Below are 26,908 nucleotides of genomic sequence, written 5' to 3' on the forward strand. Positions count from 1 at the left end.
CACACACACCAATGACATGCTTGAACAGTCATAAAGCAGGATGACAAACTGAGTTCACAGGGAACCATCTTCAGATCAGGACCTGGGGGTGTCGAATGAGGCAAGGCAGAGTCTAAGGGGGTGTAGCATGGTCTAAGGGGGTGTAGCATGGTCTAAGGGGGTGTAGCATGGTCTAAGGGGGTGTAGCATGGTCTAAGGGGAGGTAGCAGAGTCTAAGGGGAGGTAGCAGAGTCTAAGGGGAGGTAGCAGGGTCTAAGGGGGTGTAGCATGGTCTAAGGGGAGGTAGCAGAGTCTAAGGGGAGGTAGCAGAGTCTAAGGGGAGGTAGCAGGGTCTAAGGGGGTGTAGCAGGGTCTAAGGGGAGGTAGCAGAGTCTAAGGGGAGGTAGCAGGGTCTAAGGGGGTGTAGCATGGTCTAAGGGGAGGTAGCAGAGTCTAAGGGGAGGTAGCAGAGTCTAAGGGGAGGTAGCAGGGTCTAAGGGGAGGTGGCAGTCAAAACGAGCTGCTGTGTCATAAACCTGAACTCCGTCTGTTGTATAGCACAATGTCATGGGAGGTCCCCCGAGTCCAAAGGTGTGTGCAGGTGTGTACCGTCGCAGCAGGTGCCGGTGCATGGCTCCCACTGTAGTTTGTCCTCAGGATTTTCACACTCGTTTCGATTGACGCCGAAACACTTCCGGCTCTTCTGTCTCACTCCTTCGCCACACAGGACATTGCATGGTGACCACGCCGACCAGGGAGACCACGCCGGAGGACTGATCACACACCCACCACACATAATCACCCACAATGTAATTTCTCTGCCAACGGTGTGTGATGCTACTAGCAGTTAATGTAGCCGGCAGACACTAGCTCCCAGAAGAGATACTGGATGCTACGCTAACGCTACTTCAATCATGCTATCGTTCCTCTTTTCATGCTAACGTTATGCTTTTAATGCTCATGCTGCTCGCTTCATGCTGACATGACGTTGTAAAGCAGCTGTTACCCTTTTCAATGTCAACAATAGATTTTTAATGCTTAACCGTCAGGTTCTGGATAAGTGTGTGTGTGTGTGTGTGTGTGTGTGTGTGTGTGTGTGTGTGTGTGTGTGTGTGTACTGACCCGCAGGACTGACACACTCCATCTGTCGCCTGGTAACCATAATGAGGGTTCTGACAGCAGTTGTCTTCATCCACCTCTCCGATCTCCTTCCCACAATGACCCGATGTCTGGTTGAAGCTCTCATAACACTTCACACACTCTGCACACACACACACACACACACACACACACACACACACACAAACATCTTTATTGACAGATACTGTAGAGGACATATGACTGTAGTTACCCATTGTCGCGTGTGTGTACTGTTTGTGTATGTGTGTGTTTGTTTGAGTGTGCTTGTGTGTGTGTGTGTGTGTGTGTGTGTGTGTGTGTGTGTGTGTGTGTGTGTGTGCGCGCGCATGTGGGAGAGTCTAGGATTTCAACACTGGGTAATGTTTGTTGTCATTTCTGGTACATTTTCATGCTGTAAGAAATCTCATGAGTCAGAAGACTCTTCTCATTTGAGAAGTCTTCAGTTCAAGTTATGGGGATGAGAGGCGGGGCTTCAAGGCTCCTCCCCTGCGCCGACTCACTGTCGCCTCCTGAGGGAGAACATTGGTACTACCACACCAATAGTTCCTTGAGGCTCATCTTAACTTAGTCAGAGGCTGGTGTGGCTCAGAGGTGGAGTGGCTGTCAGGCAACTGAAGGGTCGCTGGTTCGATCCCCATGTCCCCAGTTCGATCCCCATGTCCCCCGGTGACCACGTCCAAGTGTCCTCTGATTCCTCCTTCCACCACAACAATACTGAACCCCTAATTGCTCCTGATGGGCTGGCGACCGGTCCAGGGTGAACCTTTCTCTCACTCAGCGTTAGCTAGGAGAGGCTCCACCCCCGCGACCCTGAGCAGATGCGCGTTCTAGCAAATAGCAAGGTGGAATCAATAGTTTTCAGTTTCATGAATTAAAAATCTTTATCTGTCCTGAAATCTCCGTGCCTTTAACCTGTCAGGACCGTCACGGGGGACACGATGAGCTGCAAGTCCTGATGTTGCACCACGTGTCATAAAACGCTGCCATCAAACTTCGGCTGTGATTTACTGCTGGGAACACGAAAACCACCTGGATCCCACAGGTGAAGAAGTTGAGTTGCGGGTCGCCAGTTCGATTCGTGTCCTTCCCAAAAGTCCCAGGCATTGTTGACACTCCACATTCCACGATTCCCCCCAAAATGAACAATATTCCCAATTTGTTTGGTAACCAGGCTCCTCAGTTGTCATTTTCAGACTAAAAGCAAAAAACAAAAACACGTCGCGGGACGAAGAGTGACAGTGAATTTTTCAGCAAACGTTTTTTTTAAGGTGTTACAGAACGTCACAACCCGGTGAGAGGCTCTTTAGGACACGAACTCGTGTTGAATAGGACACGGACGTTGGTACCCCGGATGAACGGACCTGCTCGCACTCACCTGAACGCGTCACGGAGACGAGCAGCACCAGGAGGACCTGCAGGAGTCGCATCGTCTCTCAACTTGCCTTGATTCTGGTGTCTCGAGGGTTGGGGTCCCAGGCGACTCGCACGAACCGCGAGGTGACCGGTAGTTGTTTTTCTTCTTTTTTTCGGTGGGGTGGGGGTGCGATTGACCAACTCCAGATCTTCCAGTAAAGTTCAATGACACGTGCTCGTGGGTTGAATTGAACAGGAACTCTGAAAAGTTTCGGTTTCTACTCAGAAATAAATCGTTGTTTTGGTTTACCGAAATTCTCGATTTGAGGTTTTAAACCTGAGGTCTGGGGACCTCCAGCAGTCCTTTTTTGTTTAACTATTTTTGACACGTAAATGATTAAAACCAAAAAGTTAAGTAACTTCTGTCTATTCCACTCATTTTCTTTGTGATATTTGAGAGAAAATGTTTTTATTTCCACACCAATACGGTTTCTGAAGACTGTGGAGCCCCGGGCGAAGGACCTCAACATGACCTGGGGTTTGAACGCGTCATCGAGCTGCAGAAATCATGACTTCAATTTTAAAAAGTGAACCAAGAGGACGTTTCGGAACGTTAATAATAATCCCCAGCAGTTGTGGCGTCCTGTGAGAACGTCAACGCAGCTCCTCCAGCGTCAGTGGTTAAACAGGAAACAGGACAGACAGAAGCCCCGCCCACACTGGTTTATTAACAGCTGACTGCACGAAAACACAGTTTTTCACCAGAGATGATTATCACTTCACGTCTCCTCGCCCTCTTCAGTGTGCAGAGTCAAACCTCCTTCGGCGTTATGACATCATGAAAGTCCCTGCAGGGTGTTCCAGTGTTCCCAGTCTCCGCTGGGACAATACCCACTCAAGTCCGTAAAACTCCTGTTCATCCAATGAAGCGTCAGGGTCCTTTGACATCATCAACTGGATGATGTCATTCAGTAGTAATCACTTTTTTTTTTTTGGTAAATGACACGTCAGGTCAGCTGGTCGCCTCCAGGATCCTCCTACTTCCTGTTTCTCACCAGCACGCCGCCCAGCTCTTCTTTTGTGGCACGCCAGCTGCTCGCCGAGTGTTGACGCCTCGTTATATTTGAAAAGTTTTGGATTCAGAGACAAAACATGCGACAGAGGTTTTTCTCTGACGTTAAAAAAATAGTTGCAGTTCAATTTTCTGGTTCTTTGCCCTTCAACTCGCTCATAGATTCATGATTCCGTCGTCTACGCACAAGATGGCCGAAACCTCTCCCTCTTGTTTAGACTCCAGCTCAGCTGGTGTGGTCATAGTGTGGACAGATGGCCACGGCGGTCTCCGGTCCCTTCAATTAAAACATTTTTTTGACGGACGACTCCAGATGTCTCATGTCACTTCCTGGTGTTGTGGCGTGAAAATGTGAGCCTGCGCCCGCCACCAGTGACATCACGAGACAGAACATTGCTTCTGCAGTGTTCAATCAGCGTGTTTGTTTCGAAAGAGGCGTGACCTCACCATCCTGCACCGCCATGTTTCTACAGACAACCGCGACAGACAAACTTAACCCTTTCTTTGTCTTTTTAAACTGAATTTGCATCGCAGGACTCGGTGGCAAACAGGGTTGGCGACGGAGGGCGGCAGACGTAAACGTGCGCGTGAATCAGAGACATCAAAGAAGCAAAACATTATCACTGATGGGGATGAAGGAGTTCGACACGTCACTGCTGGATGCCGCCAGGTCTCCCAATCGCTGGCTTGAATTTCAGAACCCCTCAAAACTTTATTCAGCGGTGGGAAGTCGAACGGGCGGCCGCGGCGTCTCCCGGTTGCTGTGTTGATCCAAATTTCAACGTGCTTCCACATTGTCAGGATCCCGGAGGCAACGAACTCTCGTCCTCAGACGTCGACACATTTAGCGTCCTCGCAAACAAGTCCAGCTGCTCAATGATGACATCAAGAGGGAGGCGGAGTCTCCACATCCCCTTACCCTCCCCTGTTGACTCCCTGTGAGCCAATCAGAGAGCCCGGAGGAGGGTGGATCATCTGAAACCCGCCCGGATACAGAGCTGTGCGTAGGGAGCTGATTGGCTGCAGTCAGTCTGGATGTTTGAGTGTCCGAAGAAGAAAAAGACAGAAAATAACTGGAGGGAAGACAAGAGATGACAGTCAGATTGTGACATCACAGTGATGTCATTCATGGTTCAGCTCGTTATTCTACTCAGGCAGGATTCAGAGACAGAAAAAAAAGGAATTTGTAAAATCTGAAGTTTAGTTTGCAAATTGAAAACCTTTGCTCTGTGCTCACCGTCGTCATACAGAAATCAAAGAAAGACGGAGAGCACAACGTCCACACTGCCATCTTTTTTTTAATTGCAAGTCAAAAGAATTCGTCATCGTTTTAAAGTTTCATTTGCAAATCAAAAACTTTTGGTTTTTGCAAAACAGTTTGATTTGATGAAAACGGAACTTTAAGATAATGAAAACAAATCGTTTGACTCTCAATTAAACAGAACACTTAATAAAGACACTCATCAGCCTCCGTAGCTCCCACGGCGATGACTCACTTTAACCCTTCAGGCTCCTCTGCTACGTTTGTGACTCGACGGCCGGCGGCCCGCTGGGCTCAGCCCATCGCTCCTTCAGTGACGGGCTGATCTCCTCCTCGGGGTCGTAGTAGTAGAACTTCCTCAGGTAGGCGATCAGAGGCCTGCAGCAGGAAACATGACCATGAAGAGCAGGAAATACAGCTCACGTGAAGGTTGAGGACGCCTCAGTGTCCATCAACACATCAACAGTGTTTGATGAAGTCGGAGTCCAGTCTTGACGTCATGTCAACCTCGCAAGTGCGGCGGTCTTACGTGGGCAGCGGCAGCTCCTGGATGTGGTCAATGCGGACCAGCTGTCGGATGCAGAAGCGACAGAGATGCTGTAGAGACTTGACGCTGCTGAACCTGGAGACGGGATACAGGAGCTGGACCGGCGTAGGGGGCAGACCTGGATCACGAGACACCGCATACAACTTTATTAACCGTGTCATCAAGAGACAGACGGAGACAAACATGAAGACAGACAGACAGACGAGGACAGACAGAACAAGGGCAGCTGATTGGTTACCGGGGACTCTGGAGCGCAGGAAGTAGAGGAACTTTCCATTCTTGGAATGCATGATGGCTCGTTCGATGAACTCGACAACTGAGTGACATCGGTCCTCAAACTTGGGATGACACCAGAGACTGAAAGTTCCTGCAGGACGACAGGTGACCAATCAGAGCAGATGTCAGTCATGATCAACTCGTGCTTGAAAAGAACCAGAGAGACAAGTGACCAATATGTGAGAGCGCACCAGACCAGAGCAGCGAATATTACGAGCCGGTCTCACATGTCACCACAGCTGCAGAGTGGACAGGACAATAAACTACCGTTGATTGTCCAGACTTCCTAGATAAACCTCTGACACTTCCAGGATCAACCTCTGACACTTCCTGGACCAACCTCTGACACTTCCTGGATCAACCTCTGACACTTCCAGGATCAACCTCTGACACTTCCTGGACCAACCTCTGACACTTCCTGGATCAACCTCTGACACTTCCTGGACCAACCTCTGACACTTCCAGGATCAACCTCTGACACTTCCAGGATCAACCTCTGACACTTCCTGGATCAACCTCTGACACTTCCAGGATCAACCTCTGACACTTCCTGGACCAACCTCTGACACTTCCTGGACCAACCTCTGACACTTCCTGGACCAACCTCTGACACTTCCAGGATCAACCTCTGACACTTCCTGGACCAACCTCTGACACTTCCTGGATCAACCTCTGACACTTCCTGGATCAACCTCTGACACTTCCTGGATCAACCTCTGACACTTCCTGGACCAACCTCTGACACTTCCAGGATCAACCTCTGACACTTCCAGGATCAACCTCTGACACTTCCAGGATCAACCTCAGGCACTTCCTGGATCAACCTCAGGCACTTCCTGGATGGGGGTGGCACGGTGGAGCAGTGGTCCTCACGGTGGCCCCCCAGCAAGAAGGTTGTGGGTGGAGCCCCGTCTGGAGCATGGGGTCTTTCTGGGTGAGTCTCCATGTTCTCCCTGTTCCTGCTGGGTTCTCTCTGGTACTCCAGCTTCCTCCACAGTCCAAAGACATCAAGAGGGACCAGGTTAATCCAGACTCTAAATTGACCGTAGGCGTGGCTGGGAGAGCCAATGGTTGTCTGTCTCTATGTGTTGGCCCTGCCATGGACTGGTGACCTGTCCAGGGGGAAGGCTGCTGGGATAGGCTCCACCCCCACCACCCTCAACAGGAGGAGAGGGGGAACATGGAGGGAGGAATGGAGGGATGAATGGATGGATGATGGATGGAGGGATGGATGATGGATGGAGGGATGAATGAATGGATGGATGGGTGGGTGGATGAACCTCATTCTGTGTCTTTCTACCAGTCAGATTATTTGCTTCCCTGCTGTGTTATGATGCAATTCTGTCCGTTTCCATGGTTACAATGAAAATAAGCGTGGTGTGTGTGTGTGTGTGTGTGTGTGTGTGCGCGTGCACGTGAGTGTTTTACCTCGGTAGTGCTCCATACGCGTGTGGTGTGTGACACCCTGTGACCTGAAGCTCAGACTCAGGATGTAACGAGGGTCCGAACTGTCCCGAACCAGGAAGGATCCATCTGGTTTCCCTTTCAGCTTCATCTCTGCATCCTCCCAGTTCATGGGCCCCCAGTACCACCCACACTGAAAACACACACACAGTTGTGCACTGGACGATTTCATTTTCGACTGTAGTTGAAGAGCTTTAATTGCATGAGTTGATAAGTGACGGCAACTTCACCACTGAGGTTCTGTTTTGAGTCAACAAACCTTTTCCAGCTCTCGAAGGCTGGTGGCGAAGCTGCTGGCATCGGGTCGGCTGAGGGGGCAACGGGGGGCGAGTCGGGGCGGGAGGTGCTGTCCGTCAGGTCGTAACGGGATGGGTCTGGGTAACCCTCGCAGGAAGGTGTCTGGACAACATGACCGAGACATTTTCACACGCTGACATGAATGCGCTTGCTAGACACGAGCACATGACACAGACAAAATAATCATCTAGCCGTCTCGTTCTCTTGTCTCAAAGACGGCGTTGTGTCCGGGTCGTTGACATCATCACAGCCGTCTCAGGGACTGAGTCTGGCTGATATTCGCGTCCGCCATCGGTTTGACCACAATTTACATTCAATAAACTGTTGAAATCAACATGTTATGTTTTTTTTCCCAGCATCAATTTGATCAAAGAATGAATCAAGGGACTGTCAGGTCTGTTGCCATGACAACGTGCCAACCGATTTTAAAATGCTAGTTTTCTGAATGGGGTTCTGATCAGTTGCTCGACCAGAGGCTGGATGCAGCGGTCCAGACTGAGTCGGCGCCGGACCCGTGACTTTGTGTTTGGACGGAACCGAGAGGAAAACAACTTTGAGGCAAATGAGAAACGCAGCAGCGTGAGAGTCACCGTTGAGGCTCAGGCTGTGCTGGATGGTGCTGAGGGAGGGGGGGAGAGCCAGGGGCCGGGGGGGCAGGGACTGCATTGACGCCCCCACTCCACGCTCCAGGAATGGACCCTGCTGCTGAGGAGGACCCCCGAAATCATCTGACAACAAGAACAGAAGAACAGGATGAGACAAAGTAGAGAAAACCACCAAAGAAGAAGAGAGAGGAAGAACAAAGGGAGAACAGGACAGAGAACAGGACAGAGAACAGGATAACAGAGGAAGACCGGAGAAGAAGAAGAGAGGAAGAGGAAGTACCGAGCAGACTGAGGCTCCGTCTGGGCGGAGGAGGAGGAGTCGGGGGGTGAAGACAGTTCCCCCCCCTCCGAGAAATATCCACATCAACCAGAGACACCGTCTCACCTACACACACACACACACAGGAAAAGGAAAAGAAAAGAAGAAGGAAACACAGAAGAAGAAGGTCAATCCATCGTCCCATCAGAACGTCCACACAACTCTCTCTCTCTCTCCCCCTCCCTCCCTCCTTACCGGTGAAGGGGGGTGTGGCCACCGGGGAGAAGGCACTGTGAGGTCGGGACACCTGCAGCCTGATGGAGGAAAAGGAGAATGCCGGTTTTATTCGGGTGTGCCTACCTCTGCCACCGCTGGTAAACGTGTGGTGGCGGGTGACCTCACTTGACTCCGGCAGCAACCTGACAATTCTCACACGACCCTGAGACCTGAAACTCCAGCGACGCCCCCCTACGGCGGTCCGAGCTTTGACCCGTCCAGACAACAGCGTCTTCTCTGGTAACGGGTCAGAGCCAGGACTTCTGCTCGGTCCTGATGTGACACCGCAAACGCAGCCAAATGTTTCTGGCTTTCTGTTTTTGTTCTGAGCAGAGATTTCTGGGTACGTGACATCACTGTGGCGTTCGTCAGGATAATTACCATTGTTGTTTCCTCCCAGCAGCTCGTCAACAAAGAGTTCTTGAAAAAAAAATCTTTCAGCTTAAAATCGACCCGTTTGTTCCAATTAAAATCAGCTGATTTGTTTCTGTTGTGACGGGACATCAACACCCCCCCCCCCACGTGTCACCAACACTGTTGCTATGGAGACCAGCTCTGCTCTAGAAGAACGTGTCAGGTGAAGTGATGGCATCGCCACAGCAACAGCACCCAAACTGCAAGGTTGCTAATTGCCATGACAACAGCTGCAAAAAAAGTTGAGCAGCAGCCACCCTGAACTTTGTTGAGCTGTTTATATTTAGAGTGGACGGGACAACAGGAACGCCGTAAACAGCTCCAGGACGCCGCCGCTGATGAAATGATGATGATGAAGAACAGGAAGTCAGTTTTCAGTCAGGGCAGCGAAGCCTCATTCGCAATCACGCACCACAACAGACGGACTGTTGGCAGGTACGAAGCAAACAGCGGATTCGCCTGAGCGGTGCTGTACCGTGACCGCCGAGCGACGCTCACCAAGATCCACATCAGCGCCACACGAGAGTGATCCACCGCCATGAGTCACCGCTGTGTTTCCGCACCTCTTAACTTGTTTGCACCATTTTCTGATTGTTGTCCAATCAGACAGTCGTGAGGCAGCCCAGTGAATCACAACAACAATAAGAGTCATGATCCTGAGACGCTCACGTGCTTCAAATCTGCTCCAATGTCTTTTTGAGTGTTTGTGATTGGATGTTTGCCCCCACTCCCCTGGGGGGTCATGGCTCTTACCTGCCGTCCTCGGCGTTGCTGCAGGTGGACCCCCACACATCCAGCAGACTCCCCCCTGATGAGGTGGAAGACGCCAGCGATGGTCTCTTATCCAGGAGCCCCCCCGAGCCGCCACTGGAGCTCTTGGTCCTGAACAGCTTGCTGAGCCGGACCTTCAGGGACCCTCCTTTCCTGGACTTCCCCCTGGGTGTTTTCTCACCCTCCCTCCCTCCTCCCACGTCCGCTTCCAGGACGACCAGAGGTGAGGCTGAACGCCCAGCCCCTGCCGAGGCTACACCCAGTTTGGGGGTAGTGGCCCGGCTCTGGGGCTGGGAGCGTGACTGGTGTTGATGCTGTGGGCGAGACCTTGGGTCGGCGACGGAGAACAGGGAGGCATCAGGGGAGGCTTGCAGCCCACGGAGGGCCGGGGTTGCCTGGGGGGCCTGTGGGCGGACGGGGGAATAAGAGCAGGACCCCGGGGTGGTTAGGGGGGGGCAGGGATCTCCACAGGGGGTGAGAGACACTGCAGCACCCAGGACAGCAAGCGAGGACCGGCAGCTCTGATCAGTGCAGACCCCCGCCTCCTCTGCTAGTCTGTGGACCTGCTGCATCAGACCACTCAGAGTCCCGCTGGAGAACACAGGTCCCGTCCCCCCGCATGTCCCTGCTCCCCCAACCCCACCTACCAGCTCTCCTTTCTCCACTTCTGCAACATCCCTGTCCTGACCCTCTCCCAGTCGTCCTACCTCCTCAGACCCCAGACCTTCCAGGACCAGCAGGGCGTCACTGGTCTCACTTGGGTCCTCGCCGGGCCCCATGCCGCCCGTCCCCGAGGCCAGGAGACAGGAGCACCGAGGGAGGGGGAGCACCATCTCGTCCCCCCCTCCACCTCCCTCCTTAGCCAGAGCCACTACAGGGTCCTTATCCCCAGCAGGGCAGTCCTTCCTGGGCTCCAGCAGGCCCAGACGCAGGGCTTGGTCCAGCAGGCCCGGGGGCCATTTAGCTAGCCGGTCTGTTAGCAGGCGGTGTCGGTGGCACAGGACCGACCCGGATTCAGTGTCCAGAGCCGAGACACCCTGTGGAGTCTGGGATCCGTCAGACCCTTTTGCCAGTCTAAGGACCGGGTGCCACTGGAGGTGCTGTGGCTGCAGGTTTTCCTCTGCAGAAGGGATACAGTGACGGTTCTGGTCTTTCCCACCTCCAGGTCGGGGACCAGCTGTTGTGCTACCAGGTCCAGTTCCTGCCACTGGGTCTACCTGGTGTCTCTGTCTCTCTGCCTCCTCCTGCAGGAACCCCGGAGGAGGCTGCTCCAGCCCGCACTCTAGGATCCGGTCGCTGGACCGCAGCAGGTTCTGGAACACCATCAGCTGCGCTTTAGAGCCGTGGCCCCCAGAGCCGTGTCCGTGCGGCACCGGGAAGTCCACGAAACGCTGGGCCGCTACAGCGAAGTCTTCTGGCGGTGGAGGAGACAGCGGCGCCTCGGAGCCCGGGGGGGCCTGCGTCAGCACCAACCCGCCATCAAGCTCGCCTTTACCGGGGAGAGGCGAGCTGTAGTGCGGGGAGGCTGAGCCGAGGCCTGGCGAGGGGCCGCCAGAGTCCAGCTCGAAACCGCCGCTGTGACCCAGCACAGCCTTGACGGGTCCGAACCCGCCGCCTCCGGTCATCAGGTCGTCGGGCTCGTCCAGCCGGTCGTACTCGGCCGCGGACACCAGGCGCATCAAGACGAAGTCCGGAGACATTTCCTGTTGCGCGTCATTCATCATGACAAGCTAACGTTAGCTCGCTCGGCTAAACGGGCTCTTACATAACAGCTGCGGAGCTAACGACGGCTAGCTGCGGCATCCTTCCCGCTAGGCTAACCGGGCCATCCGACGGAGGACCGACCGACAGCCATATTAAGTCCGGACCGGTTCGTGAGGCTAACGGTTCCGCAGAACACTGCTTAATGACGTCAGAACATGAACGGACATAAGAAACGGCCCGGTGCTGCCGTTCGGTAAGCTAGCCGTTAGCCTCCTACCGACTCATCCTCCGGTATAACAACATGGACGATGACGGGAGGCGCGCGAGGCGGCTGCGCAGCGGCGGCATCAATAATTGATCCGTGATTGATAACGGAGGCGCGTGCACGACATGCTCGCCAAGTACCGGGGGCTTCCGTGCTGCGCGCGCGCGTGTAACAGCTCGAGGCAGTGGTACGTTTTCTGACTTGACACCCCCCCCCCCCCATATCTTTTAGAAAAACATTTCTCTCCGTCTCCAAATGTCTGTTTACAGATGTTGTTGTTGTTTGTGCTGACTTGCTAATTTTCCACGAAAATATTTTTCCCAATAAAAGAAAAAACATCAGGAAAATAACAAAAACAGTAAGACGTGTTGTGAATGTAGGAACATATTCCTATCTGGACAAAAATAAACTTTTATATATTGATGTATTATGTACAAATGAATGAAAGTAGCCATCTTTTGCCCCCCACCACAGTTCCTGGTTAATGTGAACCCGGTCCATATCGCTGTGTTGGACTAGCCATGTGGTTTTGTTGTTACAGGAACTGGAACGTGGGGGGGGGGGGGCAAGAAAAGTGAAAACAAGACGTGTGCGTCCCGCTTGTCACGTGACTTATCAAAGCGTTTCCGACAGTGATGCTTCAGGGCGAATTTGACCCACACAAAGGAAACTGGTACCGCAAAAAAAGCAAATGAAAAGCCATTCGCTGCGAGCAGGGTTCGAACCTGCGCGGGGAGACCCCATTGGATTTCAAGTCCAACGCCTTAACCACTCGGCCATCACAGCCATTCATTATTGTGTCGTCAATATTTTAATTAAATCTGGTACAGTCAAATAGGTGCGTTGGGAAAAAAAAGTGACAAACCTCCTGTAGTGTATAACTGCATTTGAGGACTCGATCACTTGATAAACATAAAAAGAAAATCACATGAACACAATCTTAGGTTAGTTTGAATTTTGTTGCCATGGTAACAATCATTACTTTCCATCTGAAGCACACTTATGGGCTTTTCCTAATAAAGTCCGAACGTACTGACACAGTTCCAAACTCCTTCATGAACTAACTGCCCTCCACTGAATGGTCCTAATGGTGTCGAGCCTTTGTTAGGATGGTGGTGCAGTGGCCAACACTGTCGCCTCACAGCAAAACCGTTCCGGGTTCGAGTCCCGGTTTGCGATTTTTCTGCATGTCTCCATGTTCTCCCCGTGTCTGCGTGGGTTGTCGCTGGTACTCCAGCTTCCTCCCACCATCCAAAGACATGCAATTGGGGACTAGGCTGATTGATACTCTAAATCAGGAGTGTCCAAACTGGTCCAGTCAGGGCCGGTGTGGCTGCAGGTTTTCATTCCAACCAAGCAAAAGCAACACCTGATCCAAGAAATGAGCTGTGTGGACACAGCTTAGCTGATTTAAGTTGAATCAGGTGTTGCTTTTGCTCAGGTGGAATGAAAACCTGCAGCCACACCGGCCCTGACTGGACCAGTTTGGACACCCTGCTCTAAATTGACCGTAGGTGTGAATGTGAGTGTGAGTGGTTGTTCGTCTCTCTATGTTGGCCCTGCGATGGACTGGTGACCTGTTCAGGGTGAACCCGCCTCTTGCCCGTTGACGCTGGAACAGGCTCCAGCCCCCCACAACCCTTAATGTGTAGGAATAAGCGGAAGACGATGGATGGATACCAGTTATAGTGAAGAAAATCACCATTAAACGAGTGCAGCTGGTGAAGTTACTCTACGCACCAGACAGTTACACAGAACTTTTCTGTTGGTTGTGAAAAAATTTTGTTTACTTAATTAACGGGGACACATGGCACCAATTCCATAAAGACCAAACTTAAACAGAGCTGAGGTGTCCCCTCTTATTTCACACCTTTATTTTATTAAACTCCAAGTTAAAGGCAAAGTCTCTTTGGAGTGTGTTGGTGTTTGTATAAGCAGCAACAGGACACACTGGTACAATATAAACTTTATTAGCTCACTAAAGTTGAAGAAATAAAAAGCAGGATGTCGCAGTAATTCAGGTTCATCATATCAACACAGGAAGTAGATTCTCCCAACAGCCGCCAACAAAGTAAAAGCCCCCCTCAGACAGATTCAAAACCGCCTTTTGAGGCGACTCAATGCCAGGAGGATCCAGATGCAGTGGCGAGGCAGCACTGAGCATGCTCGCAGGCTTCTGCAGTGTCTCACACCAAAGAGCTCCCTGTGACGAGGAGCAACTGCGAGCTGCAACCAAAAAAGCAAAGTATTTACCCCCCCCCCCCCCCCAAAAAATCAGTTCTTGGTGGTGTTGAGTAATCAAACAGTGGGAGGCAGCCACTGAACTGAGGGTCAAAGTTCAGCTTCCAATCAGGTTGAGTCCTTAGGTCATGAGTCCGACAGACGAGCGACTGCGAGGGGAATGTTTCACAACGTTTTATTTTCAACAGCATGGAAAAATAGAACCTTTACAAACGTCTCAATTCTCTGAATTATGAAACACACGTGAGTGACCCTCTCCCAAACCACGTGCAGCTCCGCCTACTTTCCTTTTGGCACTCACTCGGAGGTTTCCTCAAGTGTTATGTCGGTTGGTGCTTTTATTGTGAAGGAATTTAGTGCTGGAGTTGTTTGGGTGCGACGGGACAGGCGCCGTCGTCCTGTCCGATCTCTGTCGCCATTTCATCATCAGTCCGCTACCTCAGAGTGCTTGAGGAAGAAAATAAGAGCAACAAAAAGTTTCAATCCGATTCCACAAAAGTCTTTGATTTTCTCATCGTTTTACCCCCCCGCCCACGTGAGGGCGGCGGGCGGTGACGTCAGCGTCGTGTTGGAGATGTTGGAGCGCTCGGCTACAGCAAGAGAGGTGGGGGGAGGGAGGGCGAGTCTGTTCAAGGGAAGAGGGGGAGTCAAGAGTCCAGTCCACAGGCTGTCGGGGGGGGGGGCCTGCTGGAACTGAAGGTGGTGATGTCATCATCTCTCTCACACACAGACACTCATCTCATCATTCAATTCAGTCGCCTTTGACCGCCGGCAACGCGTCGCCAGGCAGAAGACTTCATCCAGTGGGCCAAATTGTCCTCAACGTCCAGACGTCCATCGCACATCGAATCGCTGCCACCGCCGCATCTTAAAGATAAGACAGGAGTCATCGGGATCGAACACACCCTTTTAAATAACCAATCAGCAATCATCACCATGGCAACATCTGGCAGGAAATGGTGAGAAGCCTCTGTCTCAGTGCCAGTGGCCCAAAGCCTCAGCTGTTCTCACCGCTACGAGTGAAGGCAGCAATCGGATCGTCAGAACACTTTGAATGCGAGGGTGTTGGCCAATTCATGGAGGTTAAGTGTGGTTGTTGACATCACTGTTGGGCCTGACCCAGACGAGTGAGTGTGTGTGCGTGTGTGCGCTAGAGTGTGAGTATGTGTACCAGGCCTGGCTCTTCAGCTTGCGTAGCTCCTTTGTTGCCCAGGTGGCCAGTGTCTTGGTCTTGTTGGTCTTGGAGCGCCGTCCCTCCGTCAGCAGGTCATTGATGAGTGGACGAACCTCCACCAACTTCATGACGTCTTTACCGAAGGCCGTGCACAGGTCGCTGAAAACACACACACGTTACTACCCTGTTGAATAGTTCGTATTTGAATGCGTACGTAATGACGCAGCCATCTCCAGGTGGCCCTGTTGGCGATTGCTTCTCACCCAATGAGACCGGCGGCGTTGGCCACCACGCCATCAGAGTGATCTTCATCCTCGGCAATGTGATGGATGAAAGAGAGGATGAACTCCACACGAGGCTGCACCAACATGACATCAGCTGACCAGCAGACAGGGAATGAGGACGAATATTGGAGAAAATGAGGAGAGAAAATCAGCAGGAGGCAGAAAACAAAACTGGTTTACACACTAAAAAGTCACATGGTTTTTGTGTGTGTGTGTGTGTGTGTGTGTGTTTGTTGGGTCCCGCAAAACCAGGAAGCCGTCAGTATTTTTGGCAGCAGCCAGAAGCTTACTGGGTGAAAAAGACCCCAATTTCTCTGTGACATCGTAAAATCTTCCCGCAAGACTGAAGACAGGAAGAGGAACCGACGTCACCTGATCAAAGCACGAGGTCACATGGCAGGCGTGTTGTCTTACGGTGGACATTTTCCTGGTCGCCCTTCAGGCCCTGGATGATCCCGGTGTACGCCTCTAGACAGCCTTCCCGCAGCTCATTCAGGTAGTCCACCATGTCGTAGTCCGTCTACACAACCAGAGATCGGAGTGTGAAACCAGGTTTCATGTCTGTTCTTCTCTTCCGCCTCCTGACAGAAGCTTCCGGATCGTTAGCTGCTAAATGCTACGCCACCGAGACCAGCGAATGGTTACCCAACTACGCTGTATTCAGCTCAGTAACACTCGTCGAAGACGAGCAAGCTGACCATCAACTTGACGATATCAGCTGATTTTAGTTTATCAATAACTGATCAATAGATGATGGAAGGAAACAGCTGGAGGTCTCAGGTAAGCTTGGTTGTTTACATCACGGTCAGCGTGGTGCATGAGGGATCGTCACGGACCTCGATCAATCACTACCATCTATTGTGTCATTGACCGTCACTTGAGCTGCTTCCTCACTTTACTGGACGGATCCTAAAACTGTCTGAGATCAGTGATCAGCAGTGATCAATAGGAGCGATCAATAGTCACCTTGTCCACCTGTGCCTGTGAGGCCTGCTGCAGCGTGTCCAGGACGATGTCCAGATATTTCTTAAACTCTCCCCCGATGGCCAGAGCGATGTCCCCGAACGCCGAGAGGATCTGAGGCTTCACTGACCGGTGGACGTTCTCGTTCTGTCAAGTTCAGGGGGAAGAAAGGAACAACGACAGAGGGGATTGTGGGTAAAAACTCTGGTTTCTATAGACATGCTGAGACGATGGAAGTCATGACGGCGTGCAGGATTATTTAGGTGACAGCAGCACGACCGCCATCCACCCAACCAAAGACACTTCCTGATTAAGTGACTTCCTGTTGTTGGTTCACTTCTCACTCGATCACTCGTTTGACCCATCAGATCTGCAGGAGCGCCATCTACAGGACAAGAAACTTCGACGGCGCTCGGAAGCTGATGTCACTCAAACGCCCGACGAATCAAACAAGAGGTCATAAACGACACACTGAACTCAGGGTGACTGATGACAGTGATGGCGCCGAGGCAGAGCTCTGAGACGCAGAGTCAGTTTTCACGTCGCGATGACGACGCTGTTCTTAGTTTGTTTTGTGTGAACAAGTAAAGAAACAGAAGAGTCGTTTCTACCTGATAATCTCTGGCCAATAATCCGATCAATGAGGCTTCCCAATCACGCCACAGTAGACATGCAAGTGTCTGACTTTGTTTGTTGGCGGATAAACGCGTCGCCAACACGTTTGAAACACTTATTTGATTGAGAGACACTAACGCCAGCAGTGCGAACACGCCAGCAGTGCGAACACGCCAGCAGTGCGAACACGCCAGCAGTGCGAACACGCCAGCAGTGGTCTCTGGTTCTGTGGTTCGAGACCGCCAGCGTTCTTCTTCAAGGAAATTGAAGGTCATCAAACAAGATGGACGCTGGTGCTGTGGAGGTCTCAGGTCATCGTGGTTGTTTACATCACAGTCAGCGTGGTGCATGAGTTCTCATCACGGACCTCACACAGAAACACACAACTGATGAGGTCAGAGGAAGGGAAGTGGCCTCACCCCGAGGTTCTCCAGCAGCAGCTGCATGATCTCATCACAGTACGGCAGGATGTTGGTCATCAGAGCCCGGCAGAGGTCACACACCAGCCCCACCGCCGCCAGACACACCTGCAACACCATTGGCACATCAGTAACAGACAGGACACTGCCACTGGCTGCTGGGTCATGTGACCTCAGTGCGGAGACGGCAGGACGAGCTGCTCAAGTCTGATTGTGTCTCACATAAATGAGACCTGAAGAAACATGAATCAACACCTGATGTTTGGATGAAGTCGCCTACCTGATACTCGGCGTAGTTCTTCAGTCCAATGGCGAGGAACGGCTTGAAGGCATCCATGTACTTCTGGAAATCGCTGCCCAGAACTGGAAGAGCAGATGACACAGTTGTCAGAGCAGCTCAGGAAGACGCCGCCACGCAGGCGAACACCAGCATCTACTCTGGCATGTTGTTCCTACCTTCCACCAGCGTGGACACAGCCATCAGAGCGTCCTCCTGCACGCACCCGGAGCCTGCTGTGCTCTGGAACATCCTCAACAGAGACGCCATAACCACGTCGGAGATCTGTAAGGCGTCCTGGTGCTGCACTTTACGGAGGACGTTCTGGAAGAGAACAGAGAGCCGTCAAATGACAAGCAAGAAGCGGGCAGATGGATGATTGACAGCTGGGGCCTATCTCACCTGCAGCGTAGCACACAGCAGCGACTGGAGGTCATTAAACTGGATTCTGTCTGAAGTGCTCTGGATGTGGGACTGTGGACAGGAAGTGACATCATTGCACCAGAAGCAACAGACGCGCAAGTCACAATTACACTAAGAGATATCTCCCTACAGCAGGTCTTAAAGGGAAAGTTCATCCACCAATCACAGCTAATGGAAGGTCAGGTGGACGTCTGTCAAAAACCTGGATTACCTCCGACCAGCAGTACGGAAACATTGAAAGTGAGATTTTTTATTTTTATTTTTTAGTGTTTGATAATTGGTCTCCGAGTTTACGGTCACACGTTGACTGACAAACTCCAGCGGCGCTTGAGGACTTAACGAGCTTCACCGACCGCCCATCGCTTCGAGGGTCAGAGGACAATGATTTCATTTTCAGGGAACTGTCCCTTTGAAGTGGGAGTTCCAGGGTTCCTCTCACCTCCATCTGCAGGACCTGCTGCAGTCTCTCCATGATGACGAGGGTGGTCTTCTGCACCGCCGGGTAACAGTCCTTGGCGCTGTTCTTCACTATCTCCATCAAGGCCTCATAGGCGGCCGAGCGAAGGTTGTTCTGGTGGCCGTCGGGTCTGACAACACACACACACACGTTCTGAACTTTCCTTTTTGGTTCAGTGAAACACTTGACAGTTAAGACAGGAAGCTGTGTGTGTGTGTGTGTGTGTGTGTGTGTGCGCGTGTGTGTGTGTGTGGGGGGGGGGGGGTCACCTGTCAGTAGTCTCCAGCAGCTTCTGGACAATGATCTCAAAGGAAGTGGACAGGCAGTAGGTGCTGGGTTCTTCCTGGTCCTCAGCGGCGTCCGTGGCCTCGTATGCAGCTTCAGCCAGAGAGGAGAAGGCCTGACAGGACAAACGACACGTTTAACCATCGGTCCATCAGCTGATCGACCTGTAATTCAACTGTTCGGGTCTTGAGTTCATGCGCTACAACACACCCATGTGTTGCTGCGAATCTTCACACAGCGGACTGTGAAATGCTGCTACGCGTGATCCCGACTCACCCAACAGATGTTAGACGCCACTCTAGGCTCAGCCTCCAGGCCCTGGATCAGACACTGCAGCAGGGGCGACAGGTAAACCTCATTGATGGCAGCCTCCGGCAGCAGCTCGCAGATCCTTCCTACCGTCCACGCTGTGGTGTCCCTCACCACCACGCTGGGGTCCTTCATCAGTTCAATCAGGGTGGGCATTGCCTTGAAGGTGGGGGGAATACAGAGACCTGCTATTACCCTTCAACGGCATTAACGGTTCACCTCCAGCAGAGAAACTGGTCAACAGAGAGACTGTGTTAGCAATAACAGTAGCAACTAATGTAGCCTGGGTGGGTTCTAGATACCCTGTTGGTAAACATGAAGTTCCGCTGATCAAGCATGCAAATGTCCTCAGCCACTCAGCGGGACGCTGCCTCACCTGGATGACGAGGGGCTTCAGTTGGTTAAGTTCAGGTCCTTCCAAGATGGAGCCGAAGGCCATGACGGAGGCATCGCGGTAGCGCCAGTCAGGATTTTTGATGTGCTCTTTGATAAAGGGAAGAACGTGAGGAACCACATCGTCCTCGCAGCAGGTGGCCAGCAGCATCAGACACACGCCCGCAGCCTTACAGGGGTTCCAGTCATCGTCATCGTCATTCTCGTCCTGCAGAACGTCAACAGTCAGACCTCACAGCGTCATGTGACCTCACATTTTCAACATTCCAGGGGATCATCAAGGCCGGGTTTCTGCCCGCCACTTGCTGATCAATAATGTCTACAGATCACATGTCCCTGTGACAAGAAGATGGGTACCTGCTTGGTGAGCGTCTGGGTCAAGATGGGGACCAGGTACTGCAGAGCCCCTTTGGCGTAGAATTTACTGGTGTGCTCAGGGGGGCGACCCTGCTCCGAGGCCTGCAATGAGACACCAACAAATGAATCACAAGCGTTGTAACGCTCGCAGGAAGCGACATGAAGAACGTGTACAGACCTCAGAGGCCTCGATGGCCAGGTCCATCTCCTCGTCACACACGTTAGACCAGAACTCGATGCCTTGCAGGGCCACCTCATCAATGTCGCTCTTCATCGCCTCGATGGTGATCTGAGAGGAGGAGGAGGAGAGTGTAAGATGAAGGCAGCGAGGTGGGCAGGGAGAGCCAACAAGATCTTAGATGCCAGCAGTCACAGGGAGAACACTAAGTTGTTAGTCAAGCATGAGGTCACATGGTGTGATGATTGGTGTGTCTCACCGCGAACAGGGCAGGGCCCATGTACGTCTCCATGTACTGGTAGTACAGGGACATGATCTTCACCAGGTTCTGCAGCGCCGCCACGCGCACCTGAGAGGACAAACACACACAGGACACATGGACAGAAGTCGGTGGCGTTCTCTCAACATTTGTATCATCTGACTGCAACCCAGTCACGTTTCAGAATCCTTGCCGTGTTCTTTTTACAGCACGCCACACAGGAAATATGGGATATCTGGTCAATTTTCAAAATAAAACAGGACCACAAAAACAGACCTGAAAAGAACACAATATAAACACGAACCCTTCATGCAAATGACAGAGACACAACAGCCAGATAAGCAGAGTGCGAGCAGGTTACAAAGCGGGCAAGGAGAGCTGATTTATGTGTTTACTTCCCGTCAGTTACAGTTCTAAGACAGAAAATCTGCATCAACAGAAATCAGTAATGGAAAGTCACAATCACAAAAACTAACAGAAGCAGGAATCGGCCAACAAAAGTGTAACTGATGCACTTCTATTAAGTTACCATCAACCCACTGCTAGTTAGCATAGCATTAAGTCTGGCTTCGCCTACCAGCAGCAAGAGAACTGAGGTGACCGTGTTAAAACAGCACCGGTGTCTAGCTCCAGGACACTGACACAGTCTCCAGGGAAAGCAAGGACTGAACCAGCGACCATTCACTTACGGACATTCACTCCGGTCACCTTTCACACCAAGCTAACGACCTGCAGTTTAGTGCTGCTGAAACGACGTGAAACGCATCGACCTGGACGCTACTTTGACTGACGACCTTTGTCCCAACATCCTTAAAACTAGGAGTCTCACCTCTGAAAACGATAGGATTAACAAGCTAGAAACTAAACATCTTCATCCGGAACCAGTAACATACTTAAAAGTCAATACTATAGTAATAATGCAGTATTACTACAGAACCAACACAACACTGATGCTCAATCAGGACTGCCTCTGACGAGCTGTGATGTCATAAGCGTGGTACTCACTCTGGTGTCAGGACACTGCGTCGCTTCACACACCACCTGCATGATGAAGTGTCTCTCCGTCTGCAACAGAAAAACCACCACTGAAATATCGGCGGTGGGAGTCACAGTGGCACTGCAGCGCCAGACGGGGTCGTGTCTCAGTACCTCTTTGTCGAAGTTGGCCTTCGTGAACTCCAGCGAGTTGAGGAGGGCATTGGTGGCAGCCAATTTGACATTGTTGCTGGGCTCCTCCTTCCTCATGCCCTGGATGATGGCTGTCAGGATCTGGTTGCCGTTCTCCTGCAGCTGCTCGGGGTCCTGGAGGACAAACCAGTTGTCAAAATGGCCACCAATTAAAGATTCATCTCGCCAACAGTGTTTTGAGCTAAAATCAGTCTTGATTAACATCTATGACATCAAACCCAAGCGCCACTCTGGTCACTCCCCACACACCCAACCTCACACGACATCACTGTTCTAGACAGGTTTTGTTTGGACAGTACTGAGAACATCCCTGTGTTTCAAAGGGAAACCAAGACTCACAATGTCTTGGCAGATGTATCCGATGGCCTCCAGCGTGGACTCCTTCATGTGTTCGGTGCTGGACGGGTCAGTGACATTGGCCACCAGCTGGGGGATTAGTTCAGGCCACTGGTTGACGGGGATCTCGGCGCAGGCGATCCCAGCGACACACTGCGAAGCCGAGCTGGGCCGGTATGTCTCCGTGCCCAGGGTTTGTAAAACCTGAGAGACCGAGACTTGATGAGACACTGACTGAGGTCTGCCTAGCCTTGTGTGGTGTCGTGAGTTCTTACGTAGTTCTTGATCTCGCAGCGAGCGTTGCCGTCGATGGCCAGCCATCTCTGCTGGTACTGTGTCTTGACATCAGGATCTTTGGAGGTCAGTGAGTTCTTCACCTGCAGGCCAGCTGCCACACGAGCCACCTGAGTGTTTCCGGGATTTGCCAAGACTTTGGACAACTCCACCAGGAAGGTTGGCTAACAAGGAGAAGACACGGGAATGACATCACAACACTGGATCCAATGTGTTTCTTTTACAGCGCCAGCAGTTTGGTGAGCAACTGCCTTCAGAAGACTTGTACTCATTTATAAAAGTTATAAAGCATCTGAGAGCCAGATGTTCTATACAATCTACACATGAATGACATCAGAATATGAGGTCACCATGATGATGACATCATACTGCACTGTCAAAGGGATGAGGAGACTCCACCCACCACAAGATTCTGAATCGACAAAAAGCCAGACAGATGGGTGGAGCTTAGCAGGGTGGAGCTTAGCAGGGTGGCGCATGCGTGCGCATCAGAATCAGATCACATGAATATGTATCAAGCTGACTCCACCCACCAGTGGCATTTCTGATGTAGCCATTTTGCCACATTTGCCCATCACGTCTTACGCCCTCCATTCTTGGATGTGAATGCATGACCACACACCAGTTACTTACAAAAGTCCCTTCCCCTGATCTTGCCTTCAAAATAAATGCAGCAACACATTTTTAATTTCAAGATTTTGCCAAAAGAGAATTATTCCAAAAAATACTTTCAAAAGCTATGAGCTTGTGGCAGAAGAGCATCAGCAGCCAAGCCTACAATGTCTGGTTTGCCCTCTCTGCTGCATATTTACCCTCGCAGCATAAACCAATCAATAGCACCTCCTCCTCAACTTGTGTTTGTTAGTAGTCACTATGATTGATATACAACTTAAAATAATTGATATTCAGATCTCTCCATGTCTCAACACGTTTCTTTCTGTCCACCATGTTGTAATCACTGCCATTACAAGCACCAGGAGCCACCAGCCGAGGGGAGCGGTTGGTGGGTATCAAAGTCTGGGGACGGCACTTTGCATCAAGGGTGTTTAACCACGATCACTGGGCGGATATCAACTTCTGCATTAGGCCAATTGTTTTGGTCAACATCTGAATGGATGCTGGTGTTCACTCATCATTCTACTTTTTCCAACTCAGATATCAGGAAATATGGTCCAGGTCTCACATCTGCTGGTAAGGATTTGCTGGGCTGTCACGCCCCCCCCCCCCCCGAGACCTCTCCTCCACCCAAACAAGTGGGACGCCGTAGTCTCAGAACGACACCCAGAGCGAAATGGCTGAGGGAGGGGCTTAACAGCACTTTAGGTATTAGCTGTGCCAGCTGCACTGCTCTTTATCCCCAAAAACAGCTTGTGTACATATATTCACACGGTTATATTTTTGGACTTTTTAATAGTTTATTGGATTGCATGCACCAAAGGCACCTCAACGTACGTGATTGTACTCGGCAATAAAGCTTTTTCTGATTCTGATGAAACAAAAAAAACCACCTCATACTAAGATCCATACACGCGTGTGACAATGTTACACGTGACACCGGCAACCCTCAGTTTCCTGCATTAATTCTCAAAAAACACATCATGCAGCTAGGAGAAACTGATTTGCTGCTTCAGCATTGTATTCATTATGACATCATCAGTAAACGCCAATACTAGGTTTTCATGACGTCATAAAACACTAACTGCAGAGCTCATCAAGCTGGAGCTCAGTCCATCATGAAATGCTACCGCTAGCAGGCGGTATATGAGAGAGAGAGAGAGAGAGAGAGAGAGAGAGAGAGAGAGAGAGAGAGAGAGAGAGAGAGAGAGAGAGAGAGAGAGAGAGAGGGGGCGACGGCGGGGGGGGGGGGGACTAGCAGGCGGGCTCCAGCTGTCCTCAGCTCCTCTCTCCATCCATGCTGTAGCAGCTCATGTAGCTTCCATCTAATCTGCCACAAAATCATGCTAACATCCTACTCACCAGGTTCTCTATGGCCGCCTGCTCCAGAAACTTCTGAGCCGCCTCCAGTTCATTCCGATCTGGGAGAGAGGGGGGACGGGAGGGGAGAGGGGTTACTCAACGTAGCGTTAGCCCATTAGCTGCCAAATAAACCAGCAAGCCAACAGTCGTCTTTGGTATGCAAAGTCGGACATGACGCCTTGAGTGGTCGGTTAAACGGGTTCGGCAATTGCACATAAACAGATTATTAACTGAGCTGTTCACGGTACGGATCCGGTTCTACTGCTGAATCAGCCTGACCCGGCTGGAGACTCGGCGAGCCTCGAACATGCGTGTTAGCAGCCGTGAAGCAACGCTTAGGCTCGTTAGCGTGCTAACATTAGCCAGCCACCGAGACACACTTGAGGGAGGAGCAATAAAGTTCTCTAGACAACCAACAAAGCTTTTAAAAGAACATCAACTCGATTATGAGAATCCAAATGTGTTGACGTCGCAGCTACGCGAGTTTCCGTCTAATTTTAGAAATTATAAGGAGCGCTGGTAGGGTCAGGCGTGCGGGGAGGCGGCCGACACTTGAATGATGTAGGCTAGCGAGCTAGCACAGCGGCTAACAGGCATGGGCAGGGTCGCTGCCAGATGTTCCCCCCGTGAAGCTCACAACACGGTTGTTATATGGCAGAGCCACGAAATGTCTCCTCCCATCCTCCTCTCCCTGGCAGGAGAACCCACGCAGTCTGACCGCGGCAACATGCTTGACAAGAGTGCGAAGTCACCAGCGTTATCTGCGGCGGTTCAGGCCGTGTCACTAGCATGCTAGCAACACGAGCTAGAAGCTATAGCAGCTAGCTAGCCCAGCCTCCCTCCCTGAAACTTTCACCGGTTCTCCGGCACCGCCCGCCGTCGCGCCATCAGGCAGAGAGCTGTCCGGAATGGAGCTCTTGAGGCCGGGCATGTTTGGCTACCAATGGTGCGGCAATGATAGTCACCTGGAGAGACAGTTTTTTCGAGAATTGTAATGAGCTCCATTCTGTCCACCGGCAGCCGCGCTCTCTCTCGCTCGCTCGCTCTCTCTCTCTCTCGTCGCTAGCTGGTTGGTTTCGGTTGCCGCGCTGCGCTCACAGCGGATTATATTTCTTCCACGGAGCTGAGTCGGTGGCAGCCTCACGGCGGGGACTGTAGAAGGGACCCAGGTGAACGTCAGGCAGGGGATACCCGGTGCTAGCTCGGTGTTTTCACTCGGATGGTGCAGAGAGTAATCACAGCCGTGGCGCGGGGTAACGTAGCGTAGCTTCGCCGCCGCCCGTTTGCATCCTGTGTGTTGTCGCGAGGGAAAGGGCCGCGCGCTTCTCGGCCGCGGAAGGATATCACGCACCGGCGGGGCGGTGTGCTGCCTTCAAGGACCGTCCGAGATAAGCGTTGTCAGCAGGGGCGCGTCCGCAGTTTCAAGCCACAGATTCTAAATGTTTAGAGGCTCATGATGATGAGAACCACCGACTGCTCCGGCGCACCATCTCATCTCTTGTCAGTTTACTTCTTCCCTGCAATAAACTGCAGCTCGGTGAGGGGATAAAAAAATCCGAGGGACACTGAACGCACCGGTGCACCCTCTTTCCTCATCGCTCTCGCGCTGCCCCGTATGATACGTGGGTGCACGAGCCTGGGCCAAGTTGATGATTCAGGGAGCACCGAGGCGCGCGCCCGCAGTCAACCTGACATGTCTGTTGATGCACGTTGAGCATCCACCCGTGAATATTATTGGTGCACATTTATTATTAATATATGAATATATTAGTATTATTGTTATTATTATTGGTGCATTTATTGTATTTCTGTTGATTCATAATCACACTCCACCTGACGTGACTGATCAGTGATGACGTGATCAATAGCAGGATCGATGACGTGGAGCCTATGAAGGACCGCAGAAGTTTGTTTTTGTTTGTTTGTTTGTGTGTTTGTTTGTTTGTTGTGGCTCAACCTGCAACAAGCCTTGCCACACTTGTTGTGATGTCATCATGCAGCTGAGGAGACTGCGTCAAGAAGTGGGCGGAGCCCTGAAGCTACATTCTCTCTACTGGCCGACAGGAGGTAAAGTTTCTGGTGCTGGCGATGATGTCAAAAAACGGCCAGATGATGTCACTAAGTCAAGTGGTATTTAGATGAGAGGTTGAGCAGCGTCTTCCAATTTACCAAACTAAACTTCTTGAAAAAAAAACCAAGAGAAACTTAACTTTGTCAACGCTGGTATCATTTGTATGTCCCCCCCCCCCCCCCCCAAAAAAAAAGTTCTGTTTGTGTGTCTCATGTGACACTCATGGTTAAACATCCACTGCTGGTCAGACGCCACATCAACATGGACTCAAGTGACTGACGAGGAACATGGTTAATTTAAAAAATGACCATCCCTTAGTTTTCTTGAAGGCAGCCCAGTGGACCAGAGGTCCTCACTGTGGACCCCCATCAAGAAGGTTGTGGGTGGAGCCCCGGCTGCAGCACGGGGTCTTTCTGGGTGAGTCTCCATGTTCTCCCTGTTCCTGCTGGGTTCTCTCTGGTACTCCAGCTTCCTCCACAGTCCAAAGACATCAAGAGGGACCAGGTTAATCCAGACTCTAAATTGACCGTAGGCGTGACTGGGAGAGCCAATGGTTGTCTGTCTCTATGTGTTGGCCCTGCCATGGACTGGTGACCCGTCCAGGGGGACGGCTGCTGGGATAGGCTCCACCCCCACCACCCTGAACAGGAGGAGAGGGGGAACATGGAGGGATGGTTTTCCTGAACATACGAACCCTGAAGAACACGGTTATTACCACCCCTCTT

The 26,908-nt window shown here is 51.6% G+C and overlaps 3 protein-coding genes and 2 non-coding genes across 6 annotated transcripts in view; all 5 read right to left on the reverse strand.

Moving 5' to 3' along the window:
- The window catches only part of LOC147244616 (properdin-like), a 6,287-nt gene extending 3,556 nt beyond the window's left edge, over positions 1 to 2,731 (reverse strand). Inside the window, exons 1-3 of the mRNA XM_086184203.1 lie at positions 2,495 to 2,731; positions 1,102 to 1,240; positions 589 to 752 (exon numbers count right to left, since the gene is read on the reverse strand). Coding sequence (XP_086040329.1) covers positions 589 to 752; positions 1,102 to 1,240; positions 2,495 to 2,546 — 355 coding nt within the window. The 5' untranslated portion in view covers positions 2,547 to 2,731. The remainder of the gene's footprint in view (positions 1 to 588; positions 753 to 1,101; positions 1,241 to 2,494) is intronic.
- Positions 2,732 to 2,931: 200 nt separating this feature from the next.
- Positions 2,932 to 11,826, reverse strand: LOC147244617 (uncharacterized). Of its 2 annotated transcripts, XM_086184200.1 has the most exons (10): positions 9,697 to 11,826; positions 8,509 to 8,567; positions 8,275 to 8,379; positions 7,980 to 8,117; positions 7,352 to 7,491; positions 7,057 to 7,225; positions 5,591 to 5,719; positions 5,335 to 5,470; positions 5,041 to 5,183; positions 2,932 to 4,617 (listed from the first exon to the last, which is right to left on the reverse strand). In XM_086184200.1, exons 1-9 carry the CDS (start codon positions 11,436 to 11,438, stop codon positions 5,063 to 5,065), a joined length of 2,739 nt encoding a protein of 912 aa, XP_086040326.1. In that variant the 5' UTR covers positions 11,439 to 11,826; the 3' UTR covers positions 2,932 to 4,617; positions 5,041 to 5,062. The 2 variants fall into 2 exon arrangements, with proteins under 2 accessions (XP_086040326.1, XP_086040327.1); XM_086184201.1 differs by lacking the exon at positions 8,275 to 8,379 and having other exon boundaries at positions 2,934 to 4,617.
- A 561-nt stretch (positions 11,827 to 12,387) lies between these two features.
- On the reverse strand, positions 12,388 to 12,469 carry trnas-uga (transfer RNA serine (anticodon UGA)). The gene has a single exon. It is a non-coding gene; the product is annotated as a tRNA-Ser (tRNA).
- Positions 12,470 to 13,637: 1,168 nt separating this feature from the next.
- Positions 13,638 to 25,444, reverse strand: kpnb1 (karyopherin (importin) beta 1). The gene is made up of 22 exons (XM_086185268.1): positions 25,078 to 25,444; positions 24,113 to 24,171; positions 22,117 to 22,299; positions 21,845 to 22,045; positions 21,467 to 21,619; positions 21,323 to 21,382; positions 20,318 to 20,407; positions 20,059 to 20,169; positions 19,881 to 19,982; positions 19,507 to 19,731; positions 19,098 to 19,289; positions 18,806 to 18,936; positions 18,519 to 18,666; positions 18,059 to 18,130; positions 17,836 to 17,980; positions 17,660 to 17,742; positions 17,380 to 17,487; positions 16,349 to 16,492; positions 15,797 to 15,902; positions 15,362 to 15,476; positions 15,096 to 15,257; positions 13,638 to 14,791 (listed from the first exon to the last, which is right to left on the reverse strand). Coding segments are annotated over exons 1-22 (2,631 nt in total). The 5' UTR covers positions 25,118 to 25,444; the 3' UTR covers positions 13,638 to 14,790.
- On the reverse strand, positions 15,611 to 15,753 carry LOC147244620 (small nucleolar RNA SNORA79). Its single transcript, XR_015110278.1, has one exon. It is a non-coding gene; the product is annotated as a small nucleolar RNA SNORA79 (small nucleolar RNA).
- Positions 25,445 to 26,908: the final 1,464 nt, after the last annotated feature.

This window comes from Aulostomus chinensis, chromosome 18 (genome assembly GCF_037954235.1).
Source record: "Aulostomus chinensis isolate RoL2024-O1b breed Wild chromosome 18, RoL_Achi_v1.0, whole genome shotgun sequence".
NCBI classification, from domain to species: domain Eukaryota; kingdom Metazoa; phylum Chordata; class Actinopteri; order Syngnathiformes; family Aulostomidae; genus Aulostomus; species Aulostomus chinensis.

What these genes read in the sequence shown, in the direction of transcription:
- LOC147244617 (XM_086184200.1), bottom strand. Translation starts at nt 11,438, where the DNA reads ATGATGAATGACGCGCAACAGGAAATGTCTCCGGACTTCGTCTTGATG. An exon ending in ACGGAGCCTCAGTCTGCTCG is followed by an intron (nt 8,118 to 8,274) that starts GTACTTCCTCTT and finishes TCTTGTTGTCAG; the next exon opens with ATGATTTCGGGGGTCCTCCT. An exon ending in CCTGCGCTCCAGAGTCCCCG is followed by an intron (nt 5,471 to 5,590) that starts GTAACCAATCAG and finishes CTCGTGATCCAG; the next exon opens with GTCTGCCCCCTACGCCGGTC.
- kpnb1 (XM_086185268.1), bottom strand. Translation starts at nt 25,117, where the DNA reads ATGGAGCTCATTACAATTCTCGAAAAAACTGTCTCTCCAG. An exon ending in CTGCTGGAGACTACTGACAG is followed by an intron (nt 18,667 to 18,805) that starts GTGACCCCCCCC and finishes GTGTGTTGTCAG; the next exon opens with ACCCGACGGCCACCAGAACA. An exon ending in AACGCCGCCGGTCTCATTGG is followed by an intron (nt 15,258 to 15,361) that starts GTGAGAAGCAAT and finishes GTGTGTTTTCAG; the next exon opens with CGACCTGTGCACGGCCTTCG.